Here is a 21,762-nt window from a genome sequence, read left to right as displayed (position 1 = left end):
TACCAATAAACCTCTGGGGATAGTTGTTCTATATTGGCTAAATGCTTATAATCGCTCTAACAGCCAGGGTCAATATAATGCTATTCAAAAGTAGGCATAAAATTTCAAACTGTTATTTGTGATGTTTTTTAAGTTTGAACTTTGAGCCGGCAAATTTTACAAAAAACCTTGCCAAGTTAGCTGTCATATTTGATGATCAGGTGCAACCCCCCCCTATTAATATTGTGATATATTAATAATAGTTTTAGTCTTTAATTAAAACAGTTATTTAAAAATCCAGCTGCCATGTGAGCTAATTAAAGAAGGAAACTATATTGTATGGGTTTTAACAATTTTCCCACTCGCAATGGGAACATAGCACTGAAACAAGCACTTTGCTGCACCGACCACGGTATTTACATGGCGTCCTGTCGGCAATGTGGCGAACGATACGTCGGGCAAACAAAAAATTTATTTGCAACAAGGTGGAGAGGCCATAGAGCAGTATGGAAAACTTTCAAGTACAAAGAAAATAACGACAAAGCAGCACTTCTGCGCCACTACGCTGACAAACACATGTCCATGCTGAGGCAGAGGCCTACCATTGCAGAGTGTTTCAGCATAACATTTTTAGAAAAACCACCTTTTAATAAGTTGGACATATGTGAAGCAAAGTGGCTAAAGGTAGTCAACGCAACCATTAACATCCAAAAAATGGTTCTACCGCGAATAAGATAAACCGCTATCTTATCGCTACCCATTCGAGCCGCATTTTACCGTCTAGCATCTCGCACTGCTCATATGTATTTTTTTCCCCTTCCTCTACTTATTTGTGTCGCCTACTCATTTATCCCAGTCGTGTTGCCTGCGAGGCTGTAGTGCTTTTCATTGCGTTTTTAGTCTATTATAATGTTTTAATATTTTATTGTTTCTTTTATTGGTTTGTTGATGGCTGCGCTCTGATTTTATTTATTTGTACTCTTACAGGAACTGATGATGCCACTTTGGCGAAATATATTTTCCTTTAAACAAAACGTCTGATCCTGTTTTTACTCATGTTTTTAACTATGAGTTTTACTTGTATGGGTTTTAATTACGCCACGCAAGAAAGTTAGGGGAGGTGCGGGATCCATGGAACGAATATGGTTACTTTCAATATTGCTACTAAATTTATTTATTTTTGATGGGCAGCTCGACTCGATGACCGAAAGGTCCTTTCGCCGTCCGTTTGTTATTTCTTGATGTTATCTTGTTTTTAATGTTTGCAAGGATGCACAAAAAATAAATTGAATCTGTATCTGCCCATTGCTATAAAAAAATTGCTATGACAGTTATAACAGGGTTTCCCAAACTGTGGTTCGCGACGATTGCACAGGTGGTCCGTGGCGAAATGACAAAAAATTAAAAAGTCACACATATACGCTGTACAGCAGGGGTCGACAACCTACGGGCCTCGGCCCGGATCCGGCACGCGAATGTAATTTATCCGACCAACAGCCTCTTTAACAAACTAGACACGAGTCCATTTTTTATACTTTTTGACTATTTTAACTACCTTCGCGCTTTGCGTCAACGAGCTTTATACATCAGGTTTGTTTACGTTGTATATTTCTACAGGGGAGACATGACCACCGTGCTATTTAACTCCACTAAATCAAAATAAAACCAACTACCGTTGAATTTCAAAGAGCATACTGTCAGGTCGCTTATAAATTTATTGTACATTCACATAATTCAGCATAGTTTGCTATCTATGAAATAGCTTACGGAATATTAAACGCGTCTCGCAAGTAAGGCATGCATCGTTGACTGCGGTTTTTAATCCAACATCCGCGTGACACTATATAGCATAAGAGCCACTGCGTTGGGGACTAGTTAAGTCAAAATGCCGACTGGTTTTGCCAGAACGGTCAGGAAAGGAAACAAGTTTCGAGGTGAAATATTTAACACCTTACCAGGCGAACACGCTATAATTACAAGCATAAACAGAAACGCGTCGTTTCTCTACAACAGCGGTTCTCAACCGGTGAGCCATGGCCCACTGGTGGGCCACTTTAGTTCGTTTTACAGTATTGCGTTATGTGTAGGTCAGCGCTTCTCAACTGGTGCGCCATGGAAGGCTGTCAGGTGCGCCGCGAGCAAAAGGAATAAACAATTTAATATATAAAACATGTATTTTTACTTTCCTAATAAGCTTGGCTCATTGATTCCACAGTACTTTCAAGTAGAAAACACAATAATAACACAACAATATATAAATCAAAACAACAATATATAAATCAGATAATCTATAACACCATATAGTACTAACACCTCCGACATAATAAAGCCAAATACGCAGTAATATCAGAATAAGATCTAAAATGGTCCAGATAAGACCTAAATATGTCAAATTAAGCCCCAAAAAAGTTAATCGGAATAAAACTGAAATAGACAAAATTACTGTAGGGAAATGGTATGGGATGATTAGGGGACACTTGTTTGGCATTGGCCGTTTGCTGTCGACATTTGGGCGCCGCTGTTTTGGTCCCTGATATTTTGCCCCCGTTTGGGCTTATGGGCGGGTAGTTGGTGGTGTTAGCAATTGGGTTAGGATTGAAAATATTCGGGTTGGAAGTGATAGTTATGGGTGTTATTTGGGGTTAGATAAAATGTTGTTAAGGCCTTATTTAGATCTGATTCTGATTTCGTCATTATTACGACTATTAGGTATTAGTCCTACTTACGCCTTATTTTACGCCTTATTCCTATCTGTCTTTTATTCCGAAGTTGATGCTGTTCTTATTTTGGTTTTAAGGCTGGAGTCTCTTTAAAGATATGCAACTATAAAGCCTATATAATTAAAAAAAAATTGATATTTTTAAGTACGGTATAGTTCTTGATTTTCAACACATTTCAGTTATGTAACCAATTTAAGCAGAACCTTAGGAAGTGAGCCACAAACAATTTTCAAAACAAAAGTGGGCCACGACCATAAAAAGGTTGAGAACCCTTGCTCTACAACGTTATGATGTTGTCATTTGAACTAGATTAGCGCTTCTTGCGCCGTGGAAGACTGACTGCCAAGTGCCAAAGTGCGTCGTGTACAAACGGAAAACGTACGGTATTGAAAAATATTGGACATTCATTTTTAATTTTTATTTTTGAAATGTAACAAGAACTTACAAGAAATTTGAAAGAAATTCCGGTATAACCTCAAAAAAATCAAAAAAAAAACATTTAAAAAATATCATTCTTAGATAACATTCTGTGCGGCCCGCAGAGACCTTTCTGAGTTTGGTTTTAGCACGCGACTAGAAAAAGGTTGCCGACCCCTGTTGTACAGTATGTGAACCCTTTCAAAGAAAATTGCCGCAGTTATTCACAACCGTGGTCCAAAAAAGTTTGGGAAACCCTGAGTTTTATAATGATCGGCTAGGTCAGTGGTTCTCAACCTTTAATGCTTCGTGGCCCCCTTTGAAAGGCTCTCGACCAGTGATTCTCAACCTTTTTTTGTGCCAGAGCCGCATTTCAAACCTAAGGTTTGCAAGGAGCCGCATAAAAAACAACAGTAGGCATATAACTAAAAAACAGTAAGAAAGCAACAAGAAAACAACTAATATACATTACGTGAGCCTGGGCTAACTAATTAACACTGTTGAAATACCTATTTCTTACTGCCATAGCTCAAGGGTTCTTAAACTGGGGTCCATGGACCCCTTGGGGTGCGTGAACTAGTTTTAGGGGGTCCATGAAGGCCTAATTGAAATATTAGTGCATATTTAAGAGGTAATCATTTTTTTAAAGAAAACAGTTTGATTAAAAATAAAACGGATTTGCACTGAATGTGTTTAGACTCCTTGTCACAAACCACAAAATTATTTTAAACAGCAGGACGGAAGTAACCCGCTAACATTAGTACTTCGTACCCGGGAGTAACATCAGTACTTCGTACTCGGGATCCTTTCTGATGCAATTCATTAATTCTTGATTTCTCTTACTTCCTTTGTTGCAATTCTGCTACTACTAACTAATTTTTCACTCCGTTAGTGAGAGCCGCAAAATGTACAGTTGAGAGCCGCATGCGGCTCTGAAAGCCGCGGTTGAGAATCACTGCTCTCGACCCTCGTGCCCCCCCTGCTTACAAAAATACCAAGCATTGTGTTTAAATTCTTTTCACTTGTTTTACTTCTTAATAACAAATAAAGCCATTAATCAACGAATAAATGCACTTACTTTCTAAAAATTTACTTCAATTTAAATTAACTTAGTTAGTCATTACAAATCTTGTTCTTCGACGCCGACAAGGTATTTTTTATATTCGGATCTGCTTTAAGCCAAGCGATGACACTACATTCGTCGAGATGATTACTCGATTTAAGTTTTATAAATCCGTTACTTTTTATAAGCTAAGCATAAACCGCTGAATGTTGACCTAAAAATGACCTTTTGAATACCCCGGTATAGGTTACTTTATGCGTTTTACGATGAAATGTTTCTTTTGCAACTAAACGCCCTTAAAAGAAATTGCAAAACGTTGCACCCTCACGCACTAGTTTCTTGCCTAACGTCATTCGTCGAACACTTTATGATTATAGGTGAAGGGTATTTGCAAGTAATAATTGGCCGCCGAAAAGCGATCCTAGCGATCCTAGCGATCCTAGCTATCCTAGCGATCCTAGCGATCCTAGCGATCATAGCCATCCTAGCAATCCTAGCGATCCTAGCCATCCTAGCGATTCTAGTCCTAGCGATCCTATAGCGATCCTAGCGACCCTAGCGAACCTTGCGATCCTAGCGAACCTTGCGATCCTAGCGATCCTAGCGATCCTAGCGATCCTAGCGATTCTTGCGATCCTTGCGAACCTAGCGAACCTAGCGATCCTAGCGATCCTAGCGATCCTTGCGATCCTTGCGATCTTTGCGATTTTTGCGATCCTTGCGATCCTTGCGATCCTTGCGGTCCTTGCGGTCCTTGCGATCCTTGCGATCCTTGCGATCCTTGCGATCCTTGCGATCCTTGCGATCCTTGCGATCCTAGCGATCCTAGCGATCCTTGCGAACCTTGCGAACCTTGCGAACCTTGCGATCCTAGCGAACCTTGCGATCCTAGCGATCTTTGCGGTCCTTGCGGTCCTTGCGGTCCTTGCGATCCTTGCGGTCCTTGCGATCCTTGCGATCCTTGCGATCCTTGCGATCCTTGCGATCCTTGCGATCCTAGCGATCCTAGCGATCCTAGCGATCCTTGCGATCCTTGCGATCCTTGCGATCCTTGCGATCCTTGCGATCCTAGCGATCCTAGCGATCCTAGCGATCCTTGCGAACCTTGCGAACCTTGCGAATCTTGCGAACCTTGCGATCTTTGCGATTTTTGCGATCCTTGCGATCCTTGCGATCCTTGTGGTCCTTGCGGTCCTTGCGGTCCTTGCGGTCCTTGCGTTCCTTGCGATCCTTGCGATCCTTGCGATCCTGCATATTTTAGATGCACCCGAATTGCAGGAGTTTAGCAAACAGCTGTTCACAGGGTATTCACTTTTTTGGTAACAGTGTATTTACAATTTTTAGTCTGCGAGCTCCTAATTTCCCGCCACCCTTTACGTTTTACAGCGATAAACAAAATGCTTTTAGTTGTCACACGCATTTGTTGAAGTGCAGTTAATGTAGGCCTCTATACTCGACACCTCTAAAACAATTTTACACGACCCACAGATTGGGCAGCCCTGATTTAAATAATATAGTGATATTTAACAAAGAATTTTTTTTTTACATTTATTATTTCCTGAAAATGACTGCAACATTTTGATGTCAGTGGTTTGTCATCCCTGGTTTAAAATATGAAGCGAGCTACACTTCACCTGGTTACATCACTTATTTGTTGAGTTTTTTGATTGCCTGTTAAGCTTTTTTTTTATCGGTGTCGTTAGGCCATGCCTCACGTTTCTAATAAAGATTTATTACGTTATTAAACGTGTATGGGCTTTTATATTTACTTTTTTTAAAACGACAGCCTAATTATCCGTTTTGTTTATCTATTATCATTACCTTGGTTACCGCTATGGGCGTTCCGTGTAATCGGTATTAAAGTTACTCAAGGTGTCGTTTAGAAAACAAAAATGTTTATACCACTATACCATTTTTTCTTAAACTGGTAAATGGTTCAAAATTTTTGCAGGGCTGAACCAATCAAAAGGGGTGAATAAGGGTGAACTGTCAGAAATGCATGATAGCTGCGCAGTAATATCGACTACTGAACATTTTTTTTCTTATTGTAATAGTAAAGTTGGTTTGCACCGAGTGTTTAAGAACAAAAATGTGTTGACTGTGTTTTGTGCTTTTGTAGCTTTAAATTTCTGGACTCGATAAATTGTAGATTTTCAATGGTAAAACTTAGCTTGAGTTAATCTTAACAAAAATCGATACAACCTAAATCATTTTGTGCTGTTATATATAGATGAGATAGTTTTATCATATCATTAGACGGGTGAATGAAATCTGGATATCGATGCTAGGGGTGAACAAAACTAAATTTTTTTAAGAAGCACTGCACTATACCACTATAACGGTCATAAAATGAGCATATAAAAAACAAAGTCTAGCACTGCTAGAACGCATGTAGTGCTATAACCAATCAAGTCCCAGTCCTTCCGACAACTGAATAAACTCCTTATTAAATGGTTCGTAGAAATCGCCCAGGACTACTTTGGCGTATTCAGAAAGCTTGGCTTGGGTGACAGTTCCATTGTTAATGGTTCTTGTGTTCCCCTTTCCGTCTCCCATACATTGTTTTTTTTTATCGCTGAGCTTTACGCAAAAAAAACCTTTCTGCGGGACAAATTCGAAGTTCTTCGGCTGGAGTTCCGGACTTAAGCCGAGTTTTTCCTGCGACTTTAACATTGCATTTCCAGGGTCCCTTAAAAGTTCATCGGCATCGACAAATACAAAATCACTCTTTGGGAAAATTTGAAACCATCCTTTAAGAAAATACGAGTAGACTCCTCTCAATACCATTTTTAACAGCTTATCCTCGTAAAGTGCATTCACGTGCTTGTAAAATTCTATGACGTCCGTTGTCGTTGACGTTACGTTTCTTATTTTTGCTATGGAGTGGTCTACAAACTTATCGAAGGTGTCGAAAGGCTAAAAATAAAAATTGTTGAAAAATATTTTATATGCAGTAAGATGATAATCTTGGTTTATACTCGTATTTGTCTCCTTCAAACGCTGAAAAACAACTGTGGCACTGAAGACAAGTTTCAATAAATACGTTAATAAATAATTTGTAATGTAATCTATCTACACTACAGTTCCTGTGTTCAGTTTTTGCGATAAGTCAGTCTTTATTCAGTTCATTGTGTTCTAATTTGATAAGATACTTTTGTCAGTCACTTGTGACTGAGTTTCATTTAAGTAAAATATATTTCCGTAACGCTTGCAACATTTTATTTTGATATTATCGTGTCATTTACGGTACTAAAAGGAGTGCTATTAGTTTTGGTTTAAATGCACGCAAGCAATTTACAAAAGCACGTTGAATCTATAGCAGTGTGTCAAGGTAACGAATAAACAGAATATTTATAAAAGAAAAAAGCATGGTCTTTTAACACGCCTAAATGACGACAATTGGAAAAAAGAGATCTGTTCTAATACTGTACAATTTACATGCAGTGTTGTAAGAATCATTTTTAAATTACCCTAATCCCAGCCAATTTAAGCCAAGTGTCGTGGTAATTCAATTCCAAGTCAAGATATTATTAAGATTTGGAAACTACTTTTAAGACAAACGTTAGGGTATAAATTAAAACTTTATTAGCGTTAATGACCAATTCAAGCCTTTTTCCTAAACGAATTGAGCCAAGTAAGGTAATTTAAAATCTGTGACTTAGCTTAAGTCATTCATAAAAATACTGCCAGCACGTACCATGTCACATTTAGTAACCGGGGAACATTTTCTTCTGGCTTGCGAATAGTCGGAGAAAGCCCTATGAACTGGATCGCATGAAATCAGCACGAACTTGGGAGTCGGAAGGTTTTCATTTCTGTAAGATTCCAGAATTCGTTGAGGAACCGCCTCGCTGACTAAATACTTTGGCGTCTTCTCAAATAGTACCTGGTCCTTGGATTTCCTGCTTGGCCACATAGACCTATACGTGAAGCATAAGAAAGTCGACAGTTAGATGTTACTGTACCTCAATTTGTTTAAATGTTATTTTTTGTATATAGCCAGTACGACCGTATTCACGTTTTGATAAAATACGGCAGAAATCGGTTATTGAAAATCAACCTTGATTGCTTTCGAATTTAGTATTTAAACTTTACGCAAGCTCAAAGTCGCACTGTTACTCTTAATTGTTATTAACCCTTCGTTAATAGGTAGCATTGAGACTTTACATAATTTGTTTACTCATAGGCATTTGAAAGCAAAAAAGATGCTGATTACGCCAACACGTGTTTTTTTTCCTTGTAAAGTCCTTCGTTATTTATAAAATTGTGATAGCTGTTGTGTATTTGTAACGTGTTTTAACGCCGCATAACATGGCCAAAACGTTGTTCCAGTTTATTCTTTTATAATTTTACATTTAAGGATTCATAAGTATAATGTGAACTATCATCAAAGTGGTTTAAACGCTAGTCTATCTGATAGAAATATGGCTTTTTATACAGCTGTAAAAACGTTCAAATGCTTCTAATTTTAACCAGTTGCATAATATAAATTATCCAATAATTCAATGAAACATGCACACATATGTGTGTTAACAACTGAGATCTAGCCCTTCTGAATCTGCTTTTTGACTAACGATTACGGCTTACGTATAATGATGGCTTTCGGTGTACTTATCCAATAATTCTGAGGAATTGTTGCTGACAAAAACTACCTAATTGTATAATTGCCGCGTGCATTATTCTTATAAAATTTGTTTCTATACCTTGCGCTCTAAGGCAGAATTTGACAGACATCTATAGGCCTACACATGAAAACAATTGTTCAAATAAAGGTTAACCAGTGTAAGAGACTGACATATCTCTATCAGGGATGAGGAATCGGTTTAAAACAACGTGAATCCGCCCGGTTGTCAAAATGAAGTTTTGTCTGACAACTGACTCCATAGCCCGGTATTTCTCTTATCTCCGCAACCAACATAGGGTGTATATACATCATCCACTCATAGAGGTAATACAACCCTTCCATCCGCATAAAATTACTTTTGCCTATCCCAGAGGTTCTCAAACTGCGCGTCGCGGCGCCCTGGTGCGTCGTTTCAATTTTCCAAACGGCATCGCATAGTGATTACGTTTCTTGTATAACACTAATAGGTCATTCATTTCTTCAACAATGAAATAATGGTGCATCGCAAGTCAATGCATTTTTTGTAAGGCGTCGCAAGAATAAAAGTTTAGAACCACTGGATGCTATTCCGCCTCGTACTGCGTATATGTGTATGTCGGACCGGGAAATATAGTTTCACTCGACCACCGAGTCCCAACTATAAGGCTTCGACTTTGATGTCTATACTCACCTTCTAAAAATGTAATTGCGATTTAGCTAATTTATTTGTGCTGGTTAGATAGCAAATTGGATTGTTTCTATGGTGTCAAGGTTACAACGAATCTGTAGTAGGCCTATATATATCATTAAGTTTAGTCACCCCATGTAAACATAATACGAAAACGAAGGGTTGCTTATCGAAGTCTGCCTCAAAATCGTAGATAAATACGTAATGATGATTTAGTATTTACTTGTAAAAAGTTAAGCCTCGTCCGTAGTTTTGGTCAAAGAAATGTGGCTCCGTCCAGTTCCGGTAAGGTATCACGACTTTTGAATGGTACTGGATGAAACTTTGAAATGCCCCAGTCCCGCACTTTTTACTTCCGATCGCAATGATCTGAACAACATTTAGAGAATTGCACGTTGTTGGAGTAGCCTACTTTATCTAGAGCTATTTTCCTTTCTTTATATCAGATATACTTTGCGATACTTATACAATCAACAACCATTGACTTACATGTGGTAAACGTTTCGGCGCTTTTTGGCGACGCTCGGTCGTTCTCCAGTTAGTCTTTCCCGACGCAGGGTAAGTTAATGACGTCTGAAACATTTTGGAGATTACCTGAAAAAGATTATACTCGAAGTTACCTGAGATGCAACTAATGATTTTGCTCGAATGATTTTATTAAACAACAAGAAGCAGACTTGTTTCGGTGAAATGGATATTATGTTACTAGAAATGTGGAATGGTGGATGTCCGATATAGGCCCATATTATTTCAGTTTTGCCGTTCCTAAACTAATGTTGTTGTTTTTTGAATTATAAAGTTCGAGTGTTTTACAAACTCATCCGACCGACAACCGAACAAGAGAGACGGACATAATCGTTTCAAATTAATTTTTATTTTTATTTCCTATACCTACATTGAAGTGTTGCTTAAATAAAGACTCAAATAACCATAAGTTAAATCAAATATTTTTACATTCTAAAAAAACTTTTGTGTTTGATTGATAAAAATAAACGTCACAAAAATTGTATATTTGGCTTAAACCAATTACGCCGCATTGCAACACATTCTCTTATGTTATCCAGTGGTGGGTCTAGCCCTTTACTTTGATTTTAGGCTATCCCTGCTGAAACTAACACGTGATGGACGTACCCACGACAACACCTCGTATATCAGACCATAAAACAATAACCTGATTAAAAAATCGACTGGAACTTGCAGGCGTAGATTTCCGATAAACGTCATCCAGAGCAAAATACCTGTAAACTGCTATGCAGAAAAGCAGAAAAACGCATGCAGCAAACAACTTCCATTGCTTACCAGGTGTGCCTAGCCTCATTGTTTACTGTAAAGCAGATTGTTTACTGTAAAGACTTTTCCCAAGAGAACGTGTTATAACTGTACAATAAACAATGTACATAATTATTTTTAAATCAGACGATTATCAAGCAAACATAAATTTTACTGTCGGTCTTATTAACATTATTAACTGCCTATTTTCCCTGCTTACTATTTAAATAATGTAAAAGAGTCAAATAACAACTGGGCAATGATTCAAAATTGTTAGACGCGGTTAGACGCTCCCCTACACCAACATTTAACGGTAGGCCTACCTCTACACCAGTCGATCTCAAAATGAGGCGTGCGCCCTATCAGTAGGGTATATGGCAAGATTTCGGTGGGACATGGATGTTTTGTTGTAACAGAGCAAAAGTATTTTAGTATGACAAGAAGCAGTTCTGGTGGTTACTGGCTTTTCTTCAACAACACGTCTGACCGGGATCAAAATAATTTGAGCATAGCTGCTCCACACACTACCTACCCTAACGTAGCATTCTTATGTAGACCATAATTTCGTATATCGTTTTACAACTAACTTAAACATTTAAATCCGTAGGCTATACGTAGGATGCAAAAGTAACACTGCAAAAATCATTCTTTAATATAGGCTATACTTTGCAACAATTTCGCTATAGGTCTGTGACTATAATATCAGCAATCCTGGACTCGCACAATACAGTAACACTAGCAAGTACCAATGACTGTATAACCGCGACCATTCACAACCTCATTTGATTCTCGTGGTGAACAAATTTTGAACCTAGTCGACTGCCCAATGATGTTTGAAAGGCATTTTTTGTTATAATAATTTCCGGTAATAGTAAAACAGTGTTAAAAACATGCTGTTCGCTGTACGACCTGCAGATAACCGTTACGTTGTTTTTCTGTATCTGATGTTATTACAGTTATAGTTTGGATACGAATTCCAAAAAGAGCCTCTCAATAAAGGAAGCTTAAGAGCAAGTAAAAGTTTTTAAAGCACAGGCGCTTGATTAAATATATTTACGGAAACACCTATTTTAGTGTTAAAATTGCTGCGAGTCTCATAAATTGGAATGGTCTTTCGCCGGTTCTCGTGGAATTTAATTCAATGATGCAACCTTTCAATAGCATAAGTTTTGTTAAATTTGACGAGAACAATTCAATTCAATCCCGCCCCAAAGTCATATAGTAAAAATTTAAAACCACGACAATAGGAACTTAAATTGGGGTATTTTTACACAGATTGCAAACAAAAAATAAGCCTCTAACAATTTTGTTTTGTTCACGTTACAATCAGTCGAGTCCTAATCCTTCTGATAACTGAACAAACCGCTGAATGGTCTGTAAAAATCACGTAGGCTCGAATAGGCGTTTTCCGAAAGCTTTGGTTGGAAAACGGTTCCGTTGATGAGGCTTCTGGTGTTTCCTTTTCCTCTACTTATGCACTCGGCATTACTATAAAATTCTGGGATAATTCACGTTTTAGGCCGAGAATTTCGGTGCCTTTAACATCGCTTGCCGTGGTCTCTTTTTACTTAGGCATCGACAAACAGAAGTCTTCTTCGGGAATAGTCGAAATTAACCAGGCTTGAAGAAAATACAAATGCCTTTCATCAGCATTCGCACCACGCGGTCTTTGTACATCTCGGTTATGTGCTTATAAAACTTTCTAACGTCGCTCGTATTTTATAACGCTACGAATATTTGCCAAGGAGTATTCAACGAAGTGCCAAGGGTGTCGAATCGCCGAAACTTAAAAAGCACAAACATATTTATTTTTTAGTATATGAGGAACAATAAACAACATTTTTAACATTGGATAAAAGGGTGTGGTTACAACTAAATGCTAGTTACTTACCCAAACCCTCGTTAACTATATCAAGTTAACACAGGGAGGTCCGTGAACCCCTTGAGGAGTACGTGGACTTGTTTTAAAGGGACCACAAAAGCCTAATTATAGTCAAAGTGTAGCCTATTGCTTGAACATGGAGAAGAAAAGAGTTTGGCACCTTCTTCATGAATATATGTATATAGACTCATATAGTTTAACTTTTTGGGGGGAAAACAGAAGGTTGATTAAGTTTTATTATAAAGTCGTCAATTTATTACGTTATATCTAAAAAATGTCATGCCGATTCTCGTCAACGCGAAACAATTTTGTTTTATTTATGAACGTTTGATTTAACACCTTAACAATTCCTAAATTGACATGATAGTATGTTAAGTTATTTATGTGTTTATCACTAGCATAAAATCTTTTAAATCTGGCATAAACTAATATTAGGTTTTCTATAACAAAAGCTTACAACGTTCAGTACCCTTTAAACTTTCGTGGTTCGGGTACAACTAAAATGATTTTAATAAACTCAATGTCAAAAAAATAAAAGTTAAACTCAATAATGAAAATGTTTTAGACTTCTTAGCTCTGCCTATTGACGATCCTAGAAGAATTTCCCTTTGGCTTTTGTACAGTCGAAGAAAGCGCTATGAACTAAATCGCATAAAATTAGCACAAACTTGGTAGTTGGCAGGTTTTCATTCCTGTAGGATTCCAGAAATCGTTGGGGAACTCGCTAATCAAGTACTTTTGGCGTCTTTTCGAACAGTATATGGTCCGGGGACGTCCGATTCGGCTACAGATATATGAAAATAAAAGAAGAAAACATTAATGCCACCATTTAAACTTAACGCAGGTCAACGCCTTTTTTGTTACAAGGTATATAGCCGTTTTAAGATATTTCGGCGCCACTGAGCCAGCCTGAAAATGCCAAACAAAAATAAATTTTTGTTCAGATTTACGTCATATCGCAATTTGAAGGTTACTCCTAGGTCAATAAAAAATGTTTTTTGTATTTCAGCATGTTTCCGGGATCAAAGAAAAATGCATTCGGAGGCAAAAAATGCAAAAAATAATAATTTTATAATTTTGCAAACAAATATAACCTATCTGGTCTGATTGCCGCCCAATTCTAACCAATCAGTGTTCATCGCGTCACCCATTTTGGTATCGACCAGCATTTTTTCGTGATGTCATCTCCGCTGAGCTTCCACGAACGACTAACAATGTTCTTGTAACGTTCCTTTTTAACTTGTTTTTTACAAAAAGGTATACCTAGAGGCCAGTTTTGGATCACCTTGGATCCGCGGTTTTATACCCAAGCAAAATATATCATGGACGAAGAGTTCCATAAACATTAAAGCACGTCAAAGTTGTCGGATTAAAACATAAATAATACGTAGATATGATTACGTTTCGGTTATTTCTACATTTCAGGAAATCCTAAAAAAATGTGGTTGTCTCGAAATAAAGCGCACCTCTGACAAAATATTCCATGCCCCCTCAACCAGAACTACAAATAATCGGATGTGCTTGTGGAATTTTTTAACAACAGTGACAACGTTCGGTCCATTTTAAGTTATTACTATATGAGAAAGCTATACTCTCAGAAAAAAACGTAACGCCGTGCTGAAATGCTTTAATTTACACTGCTCACTTCAGCAAGTTTTCGGGACTAGAATTTATTGCCACTCGCAAAAGGTATAAAGCCGCTGAGAAAATCCCAACATTATGACGTCACAGCCTGGGCTATTTATAATCCAAAACCGGAGAGTTTAATTGCGTCGAATATAAGCGAACAAGATGCTTGATTGCCCGGTCGCGTATGCGCAAGCCTATGAAGATTGTTGTAGCGTCGCGCGTCGACAATGCCTGGGCATTGTTTCGCGACACGGGTCAAGGGATTTAAACTGGAATTTACAAAACAGATTCATCATTACCAGCCGCACCTGAATCGCGCGTTCAAGACAACAGAAAACAGTGCGCGCCGCTCGTAAGGCCGGTTTTGTAAACTCAACGTACAGTTATGGCAACTAATTGACGGAGGCCCCTCCTGGGGTTGTGTAATCAATCGTAAGGGCGAGGCTGAAGTGTGTACGAAGCAAGGCGAAAGGCACGTACGTAGGTTGTTGGTTTTTCTCTTGATTAAGTTTGCATTCCAAGCAAGAAATTTACTAGGCTTGGTTGAGATAAGGGCCCATTTAGAGTATACACAAACACCAGTGAACCTTGCATTATTTTAGTAAAGCAATTGAAGTTGGTCGTAAATAATTTCATTCGGACAGCTCAGGGGCGAAAATCCTATAGTTGCGATTGAACGATTATTTTGATTTTGCGTAGCATAGCCTAAAATACTGTACCCAAGCAAGAAAAAGTGCTTGTACGAAACAATCATAACCGATTTGTAGAAAATATTGCAGACAAAAGTTTAAACAGCTAAAAACTATAAGTAAATTTTACTGAGATTAGTTCTTAATTAAAACATAAAATCATTTTTTTAATAACTTGCTTGTACATCCATGATTATATTATTCATCTTCTTTATAATTAATGTCTTATTCGTGTTCACAATATATATTATAATGTAAGTTTGTAAGTTTGCCTAGAAAGTAGCAGTGAATACTCAATCAGCACTTATTTATTGCTGAATAAATTTTTATATTATATTTATTAGGTTCCAGCAAATGTGTAGAGAAGATGTTTCATAAATGCAACTTTATTATATTAGGTTAATAGCAATATAATTAATCGTTTGTGCGACCCAGCTCAATGAAAACGCAAAATGACCGTTACCGATAAATTACCACGTTTGCCACATTTGCCAAGCACCTTACAATTAGTTAGATGTGTTGCCACCCAAAACAATTTTTGCTAATTTGAACTAAAATTAACAATAACAATTTTCCACTTTAGTCATTTTTACCCTTTGTGTGATCCTGGTGTTATTGCAATATGCCATTACATTATGTGTAACACCTGTACAACGTGTGGGATAAAATTAACACAGTTTACAGTTTTATGCGCCTCACGCGACCTTTTTGATTGTTTTCTACAGTCATCACCTGTGGTTACAATGGCCCTTTGAAAAACGTTTTAATAAATCACCCTGTACTAACATGCGGGACTGTTTTAAATGTGCCCTTTGTGTTACGTCGCCTTCCAAATAAAAAAAAATTGTATAGCCATTTTCTACACTTGCCAAAACGTTTTGTTTAAAAGATTTTTTGTAAATTGTATGCTTATTATCAAATAAATAAAAAATAAAAACTGCGCTGTCTTCCCGTTTTAATGTCATGCAAGCACACGCCGCGTCTGTCGACGAAGTAATATAAACATTTTGAGCAATTTGGAATTAAACTTTTGAAATACCGGTATCTGCTAAAATTGTACCTCTGCTGTTAAAAAACAAAACTATTTTTCAATTGAGCGCAGTCTAGAATTAAACTCAACCCATCACCATTTGCCCAAATTGACGCCGCAAACTCGACAAAATGGCAAGGGCCGGAGGCGGCGGCGGGCCGGCGACCCTGAGCTCGTTCCGGGTACAAAAGGCCTTCAGCATCAACTTCCGGGAGAACAAGCGCCTCTTCGCCGAGATCCGTCTCATCGAAGGCGAGCACATCCGGAATGTGCGCCAGGTGAAGCAGGACATCAAGGAGACGCGCATCTGGCTGGACAACATCCGCGAGAGCACCGGCTACAGCCAGCACGGCGTCCGGCCTGACTCCGTGCAGGAGCAGAGAAGGAGAAACAGAAGGAAGAAGGGAGTGGCCAGGAGCAAAACTGTGGAGCCAGTCGTTAACAAGGTGCCAAAGATTGCGATTGAGCCGCCGGTTATATAGTGGGGTGTTGACTAGGGATATCTGATGAAATACCTCAGTTTAGCCGAGACCCGATGCAGTAGTACCAGTACTCGTGCAAAACTAAATTATTTTTAGTAGCCTACTTTTCCGCAATGGTTTGGGATTCAACGTAGCACTTAGTAAATTTCGCAGAAGGTAATAAATTACCGAGACCATAACGCTAAATTTTGGTATAATTATCTGCAACGTAATACATTTGCATTGTAACTCTCTTTGTTTGATCAGTGTAATGACGTCATTTGTATTAAACGTCAGACGGCAGTACATATTGCTAAAACATCTGGGTATCGGTATCGGACTAAAACTCGACGTATCGCACATCCCCAGTGGTGATGTGAAACCTTCTATTTATATTGAAACGAGATTAATGCATTCGTTTCTTATACGCATCGAAAAATCATTTTTCAAGCTAGTTCAAAGGGCCTAAAACACTATTTTAATGTGTAATGTTTTAATTTTAAAATCATAGGTTGTAAGAATGAGCTTGAAGGGCTTAATTGTACACATTGTGTATATAAATGTTTAAGTTGTCAAATTAATTGATGGGTTGGTTTACTTGACAGATATTTTCAAAAAAATATATTTTAACTTTCTTTATGAACCACTATGATTTTGAGCATAAACTTGTAATACTCAATCTCCTATATAGATAGGGCTACAAGCGGTTACCTTAATAACTATTTAATGGCATTAAAGAAGCCACATTTAACCTTAGTGTGAATATAACATAAAGCAGTCAAGGTTTCCACAAGAACTTTATTTGCATTTTCGCAGGCCCCGGAAATCGTAATCCACGGCGACAGCAGCGACGACGAGAGTATAAGCACAAAACACACCGGGACGGATACGCACGTCAGGTTCGCCTGGAACGACCCGGATAATAATACACAGTAAGGATGTAATGTAAAAACAAGCGCCAATAAAATATATATGTCGGGCGTAAAGCTGAATGAGGAGCATTGTGAGTGTACGTAATGATCGAAATAATTTGGACAATTTATATAAACTATATCACTCTGTGAAATAATTCATGAAAGTGGCGGGTAAGGCATTACCTGATAAAATAAAAGGATGATAGCGTAACACTACAAAAATTTTGCGGTACCCTCTTTTAAATGCTTTAAATTAAAAACAAATAAATCGATAATATGGAAATGATAAACAATTAACTTAGCGTACAGGTATTAAAAATTACTACTGATTATAAAAGATGACAACTTAGGACATTTGGCTATTTTCCATGGAGTCGACCCAAACCCGAATCGGGTCTTTATGGACTGGTATTGTAGTTAATTGTCTCGAACTGTAACCGAACCTGAACCGTTTTTGTTAGACATAAAGAAGCCCAACCGGAAGTGAACCAAATTCTTGGTATTTTCTTGATATGAACGTCAACGGAAGCCAAAATCGTTTCACTTAAACATGGCGTAACAACTTTTGCTTTAAAGAGTCAAGTTGTAGGCTACCATGTTTGCTATTTGCAAAATATTAAAAAACAAATTTGGCGACCAGCAGTGTATGTAAAAGTGCTCTGAATAAACCCTAAACTAATTGTTTTCATGCTGTTTAATTGTGTAATAAAGATAAAACCATACAAGTAAATAATTTTAAAAAGGGTAAGAGAGATAAATCGTAAAGTTGACTTACACAAAAGCCATATAAGTTGCAACAGTGCAAAACATGACAAAATACAAAAATATAATGCATGTTCATTAAATCAATCGTTGCATTTTATTGAAAAGATTTTAACTATTCGGATTTGTTTTATTTCTAACACTTCATGAAATCTTAGATTAAATACTGGTTACATAATTTATCTATTACAAATTAATATAAATGTTATTTGAACTGGAGATGAAGCGGGACGTTTAAATTGATCTAAGCCAAACTTGGACTGGAAAAGTTAAACAGTTCGACTCCCTGCAATTGTCCGCATAAATCCTAAAGTTGGCCACGTAAGTTTTGGAAGTTGTAAGGAAATAACATATTTCTGACATAGCTGAAATGAGTGAAAATTTGATTTAATAAATTATATTTTGTTTCGGTAATATGACGAAACTTTTGATTGTTATTTTTAGAGAGACTACAGTCCGCCCTTGGACCGAAGCTAAACAATCCAGCGACCACAATGCAAAGGATTCAAAGAACGTGGAAAATGCTAGAAAGACTTTAAAAAGCGAACCTGCGCCGGCCCAAGCGCGTCAGTAAGTATAAGAAAATATCGTAATTCGTGGATTTTTGTGGTAACAATAAGGCAAAGTGGCCATGCATAGATTGAAGGAATGTCATTACTTTAAATGTGTATAAAAACTGCATTGTACAAAAATTATACTAACATTGACGCGGTTTATTGTTGAATTATTTTTGAAGAAATGAAGTCCGCCCAAACAAAACTGCAGAACTTGCATATCAGAGAGCTGAAGATGCTGAAAAGCCGTTTGAGGAAGACGAAAATGGTTCGACTGTGCTGATTTTTGAATAAACACTCTATTATATGCATGGTGTAAATTATATAGGCCATGTTTATTGCTGTTTCTTTAAACCCTAACAACATTTTGAAGAGTTATGATTTGACCTTGAATTAGGAATGTGATTGAATAAACTATTTATAATTATGGGCGATGCGATTTTTCATCGTAAAACAATATTCATGTTGCTTCGCTCTGCATTTTCAATCTTGTAAATTGATGCACAAAACTTAATATATATTTAAAATTCTGGCAAATAAAAGTTAGATAGCCAGATTATAAGAACCTTTGTCATTTTTCACTTACGTTTGGCAGAGTGATATCGGCAATAATGTCTTATAAGTGATACATCGGTGTACCTATATACCGGGGGCCACCAAACGTTTTTCATAAAGGGCCAAATAACTACAAGGAATGGCAATCGCGGGCCGGATATAACATTTTGTGTCGAACTTTGTTTATTTTTTTATCGATGGAAAGGACGTATAAATAATTATGCAACAAACAGTGTTATGAGCCTTCAAAAATTGTCGTTTAGTTTAAAATTTCTTCAAAATTTAATTTGGAATTGAGTCATATAAATAACTAATGTGCTGTTTTTTGCCAATCGCTGCTACGGGAAAAATGACTATTTCCTCCCATTTTTGATCGCTAAATGATTTTTTTGCTTACCTGGTTGTAGATAAGAGAAGACAGCGGGTGCATAGCGCCGCCAGTGGGCGCAGCAGTCACGCCTCGCTGACCACCTACCAGCGCCGGCGAAAGCTTCAGTCGATGATGGTGAAAAAGCGAAACCCGCTCGACATCAAGAAGGAAATGAACGCCAGGGAGTGCGCAAGAGTCGGCGGCAAGGTGCAGAGTTACTTGGCGGGCTTAGACGAGCGTATGCAGATCTCGATGCCCGACATGAGTCTGTGGGAACTGGACCTCACTCGGCACGACACGCCGTTCGCGCAGGACGTAAACGTGACGCTGTAGAGTAGATACTTATCTGCCGGATTTGCGCTTGTTTGTTCATTTTTTGTTCAGGTGTTGTGATTGTGAGACGAAAGGCAGATGTCCAGGTGTTAACGAAAGTTAGAATTATCGTGACAGTTTAATACTGTCTGCTTGTATGAATGTTTTGTCAGTTTTTGTTTACATTTACGATTGAAGCCAATAAAGCTTCTACAGTAACTTGGCCTCAATGACAGTAAATCTCAATTTTTTTCAGTTTTGTAGCGTTTCAGCAGAATATTGCAATCAGTGAGACCAAGTGAAATTGGTCGTATTTGTACCCAGTAGTTTAAAATTGGTTGTATTTGTACCCAGTTTTTTAAAACTATACTTTAGTCCCCCTCTATTAACACCTATTGTTCAGTTTTCTTTAGAAATGGACTTAAACTAGACACACTTACGCATGTGTGACGTGCTCTATTTGTTTAAATAATGCAAAAACAAGCAAACGGCGAGTAACACAAATATACAAGCTGACCGGGTAAAGCTTCTTACGCAACTACTTGAGGAAGTGATAGGTTGCCCGTTCAACCTTTTACGCCTTTTGTTGCGTTAGTAGGCTATTATACGTGTCTTCTTAAACGACGTAAAAATGACAGCCACTGTTGATTAGTAAATAATGTTAACCTGTTGGGCATATCGTCGTCGTTAAGTTCATTTTTTTTTTATATATTCCGCAAACTCCATCTTCATCATGGTGCGAAAATAGGAATATTAAAGGCAGCAGCGAATGTTGGTTTCAATGAAATAAAACGTCAGACTACAAATCCCAAGTTTGTTGATTTGGTGACATTAGGTTACCCTTTATGGATGAATTACGTTAATCTTAGGCCTATACGTTTTTAAAGCACTTCGGTTGTAGGCTGTTTTAAGATAAAACAAATGTTAAGACAATGTGTTATATAATTAATTTAAATCTTGATCATCTAAAAAGTTTGTTTGAACAAGACTACTTTTACACAAGTTGGGAAATCTTTTAGGTTTGTCCAACACAGCGTCACCTAGCATTTTACTTGGAGTTACTCAAATTATAACATAATTAAAGCCTATCTAAAAATTAGTGATCTTTGCCGAAAAGTGTTGGCGAAGAAGTTTACAACTGGATGTAAAATATTTTACTTTCGGTCTTCATTCGTGACATTATGTCTATAGTATGGCCTCAAAACTACGGCAACCGTGGCACTGGCAATAATACAGGAGAGCACCCCTTGTTAACATTCAAGCAAGTTTTGACGTCAGGTGCAATATAGAGTACGGTACCGGATGCGTGGAGTCAAATTGTTTGTAGCAGCGAAACAAACAATCTACGCCTGAATTCAAAACATTATGAGAAAATGTCTTTGAATTACATCAGAAGTGCTTTTTATTCGTTTCTTGTGCAAATTGGCATTGGTCGTTTTAAAAATCAAAAAAAATATGTAAACCATGGTAAATATGGAGGTTTGTTGTAATAGCGCAGTGGTTCTCAACTGGGGTGCCGCGGCACCCTGGGGTGCCATTTCTAATGCTCAGGGGTGCTGAGAGATATTTTGGAGTCTGCAAGAATCTGATTTTGCTGAACTTCTACAACTTTTTTGTGAAGATTAGAGTCGAATAAATCCAATTAAAACTTCCTTGATGTGTGTTGTTCCAGTTTCGTTTATTGTTGCATTCTACTACGGAAAAATCTTGTAGGGGTGCCTGAATCTATTTGTTATTTCTAAGAGGTGCCGCTAGACATAAAAGGATAAGAAACACTGTAATAGCGTTCCATAACCTGACAAATATGTTTCGATCAATGCGTATTAGGAACAGATCGCACAAACTATAATTTTTGCAAATTTTAC

At 37.7% G+C, this 21,762-nt stretch overlaps 2 protein-coding genes across 2 annotated transcripts; one reads left to right on the top strand and one right to left on the bottom strand.

Annotated features, from left to right (window-relative positions):
• Window positions 1–6,576: 6,576 nt before the first annotated feature.
• On the bottom strand, window positions 6,577–10,754 carry LOC146136156 (heparan sulfate glucosamine 3-O-sulfotransferase 2-like). Its single transcript, XM_083396171.1, has 5 exons — window positions 10,642–10,754; window positions 9,960–10,064; window positions 9,694–9,839; window positions 7,877–8,099; window positions 6,577–7,095 (listed from the first exon to the last, which is right to left on the bottom strand). Exons 2-5 carry the CDS (start codon window positions 10,050–10,052, stop codon window positions 6,577–6,579), a joined length of 981 nt encoding a protein of 326 aa, XP_083252297.1. The 5' UTR covers window positions 10,053–10,064; window positions 10,642–10,754.
• A 5,087-nt stretch (window positions 10,755–15,841) lies between these two features.
• LOC146136155 (uncharacterized) lies at window positions 15,842–19,950 on the top strand. The gene is made up of 5 exons (XM_083396170.1): window positions 15,842–16,415; window positions 17,247–17,362; window positions 18,551–18,676; window positions 18,843–18,936; window positions 19,628–19,950. The coding sequence occupies exons 1-5, from the start codon at window positions 16,101–16,103 to the stop codon at window positions 19,916–19,918; spliced, it is 942 nt and encodes a 313-aa protein (XP_083252296.1). The 5' UTR covers window positions 15,842–16,100; the 3' UTR covers window positions 19,919–19,950.
• The last annotated feature ends 1,812 nt before the right edge of the window (window positions 19,951–21,762 follow it).

Source organism: Ascidiella aspersa, chromosome 8 (genome assembly GCF_963924565.1).
Source record: "Ascidiella aspersa chromosome 8, kaAscAspe10.2, whole genome shotgun sequence".
Classification (NCBI taxonomy): domain Eukaryota; kingdom Metazoa; phylum Chordata; class Ascidiacea; order Phlebobranchia; family Ascidiidae; genus Ascidiella; species Ascidiella aspersa.
Note: the sequence above shows the minus strand (reverse complement) of the source record. Positions and strands in the feature narration are given on the sequence as shown.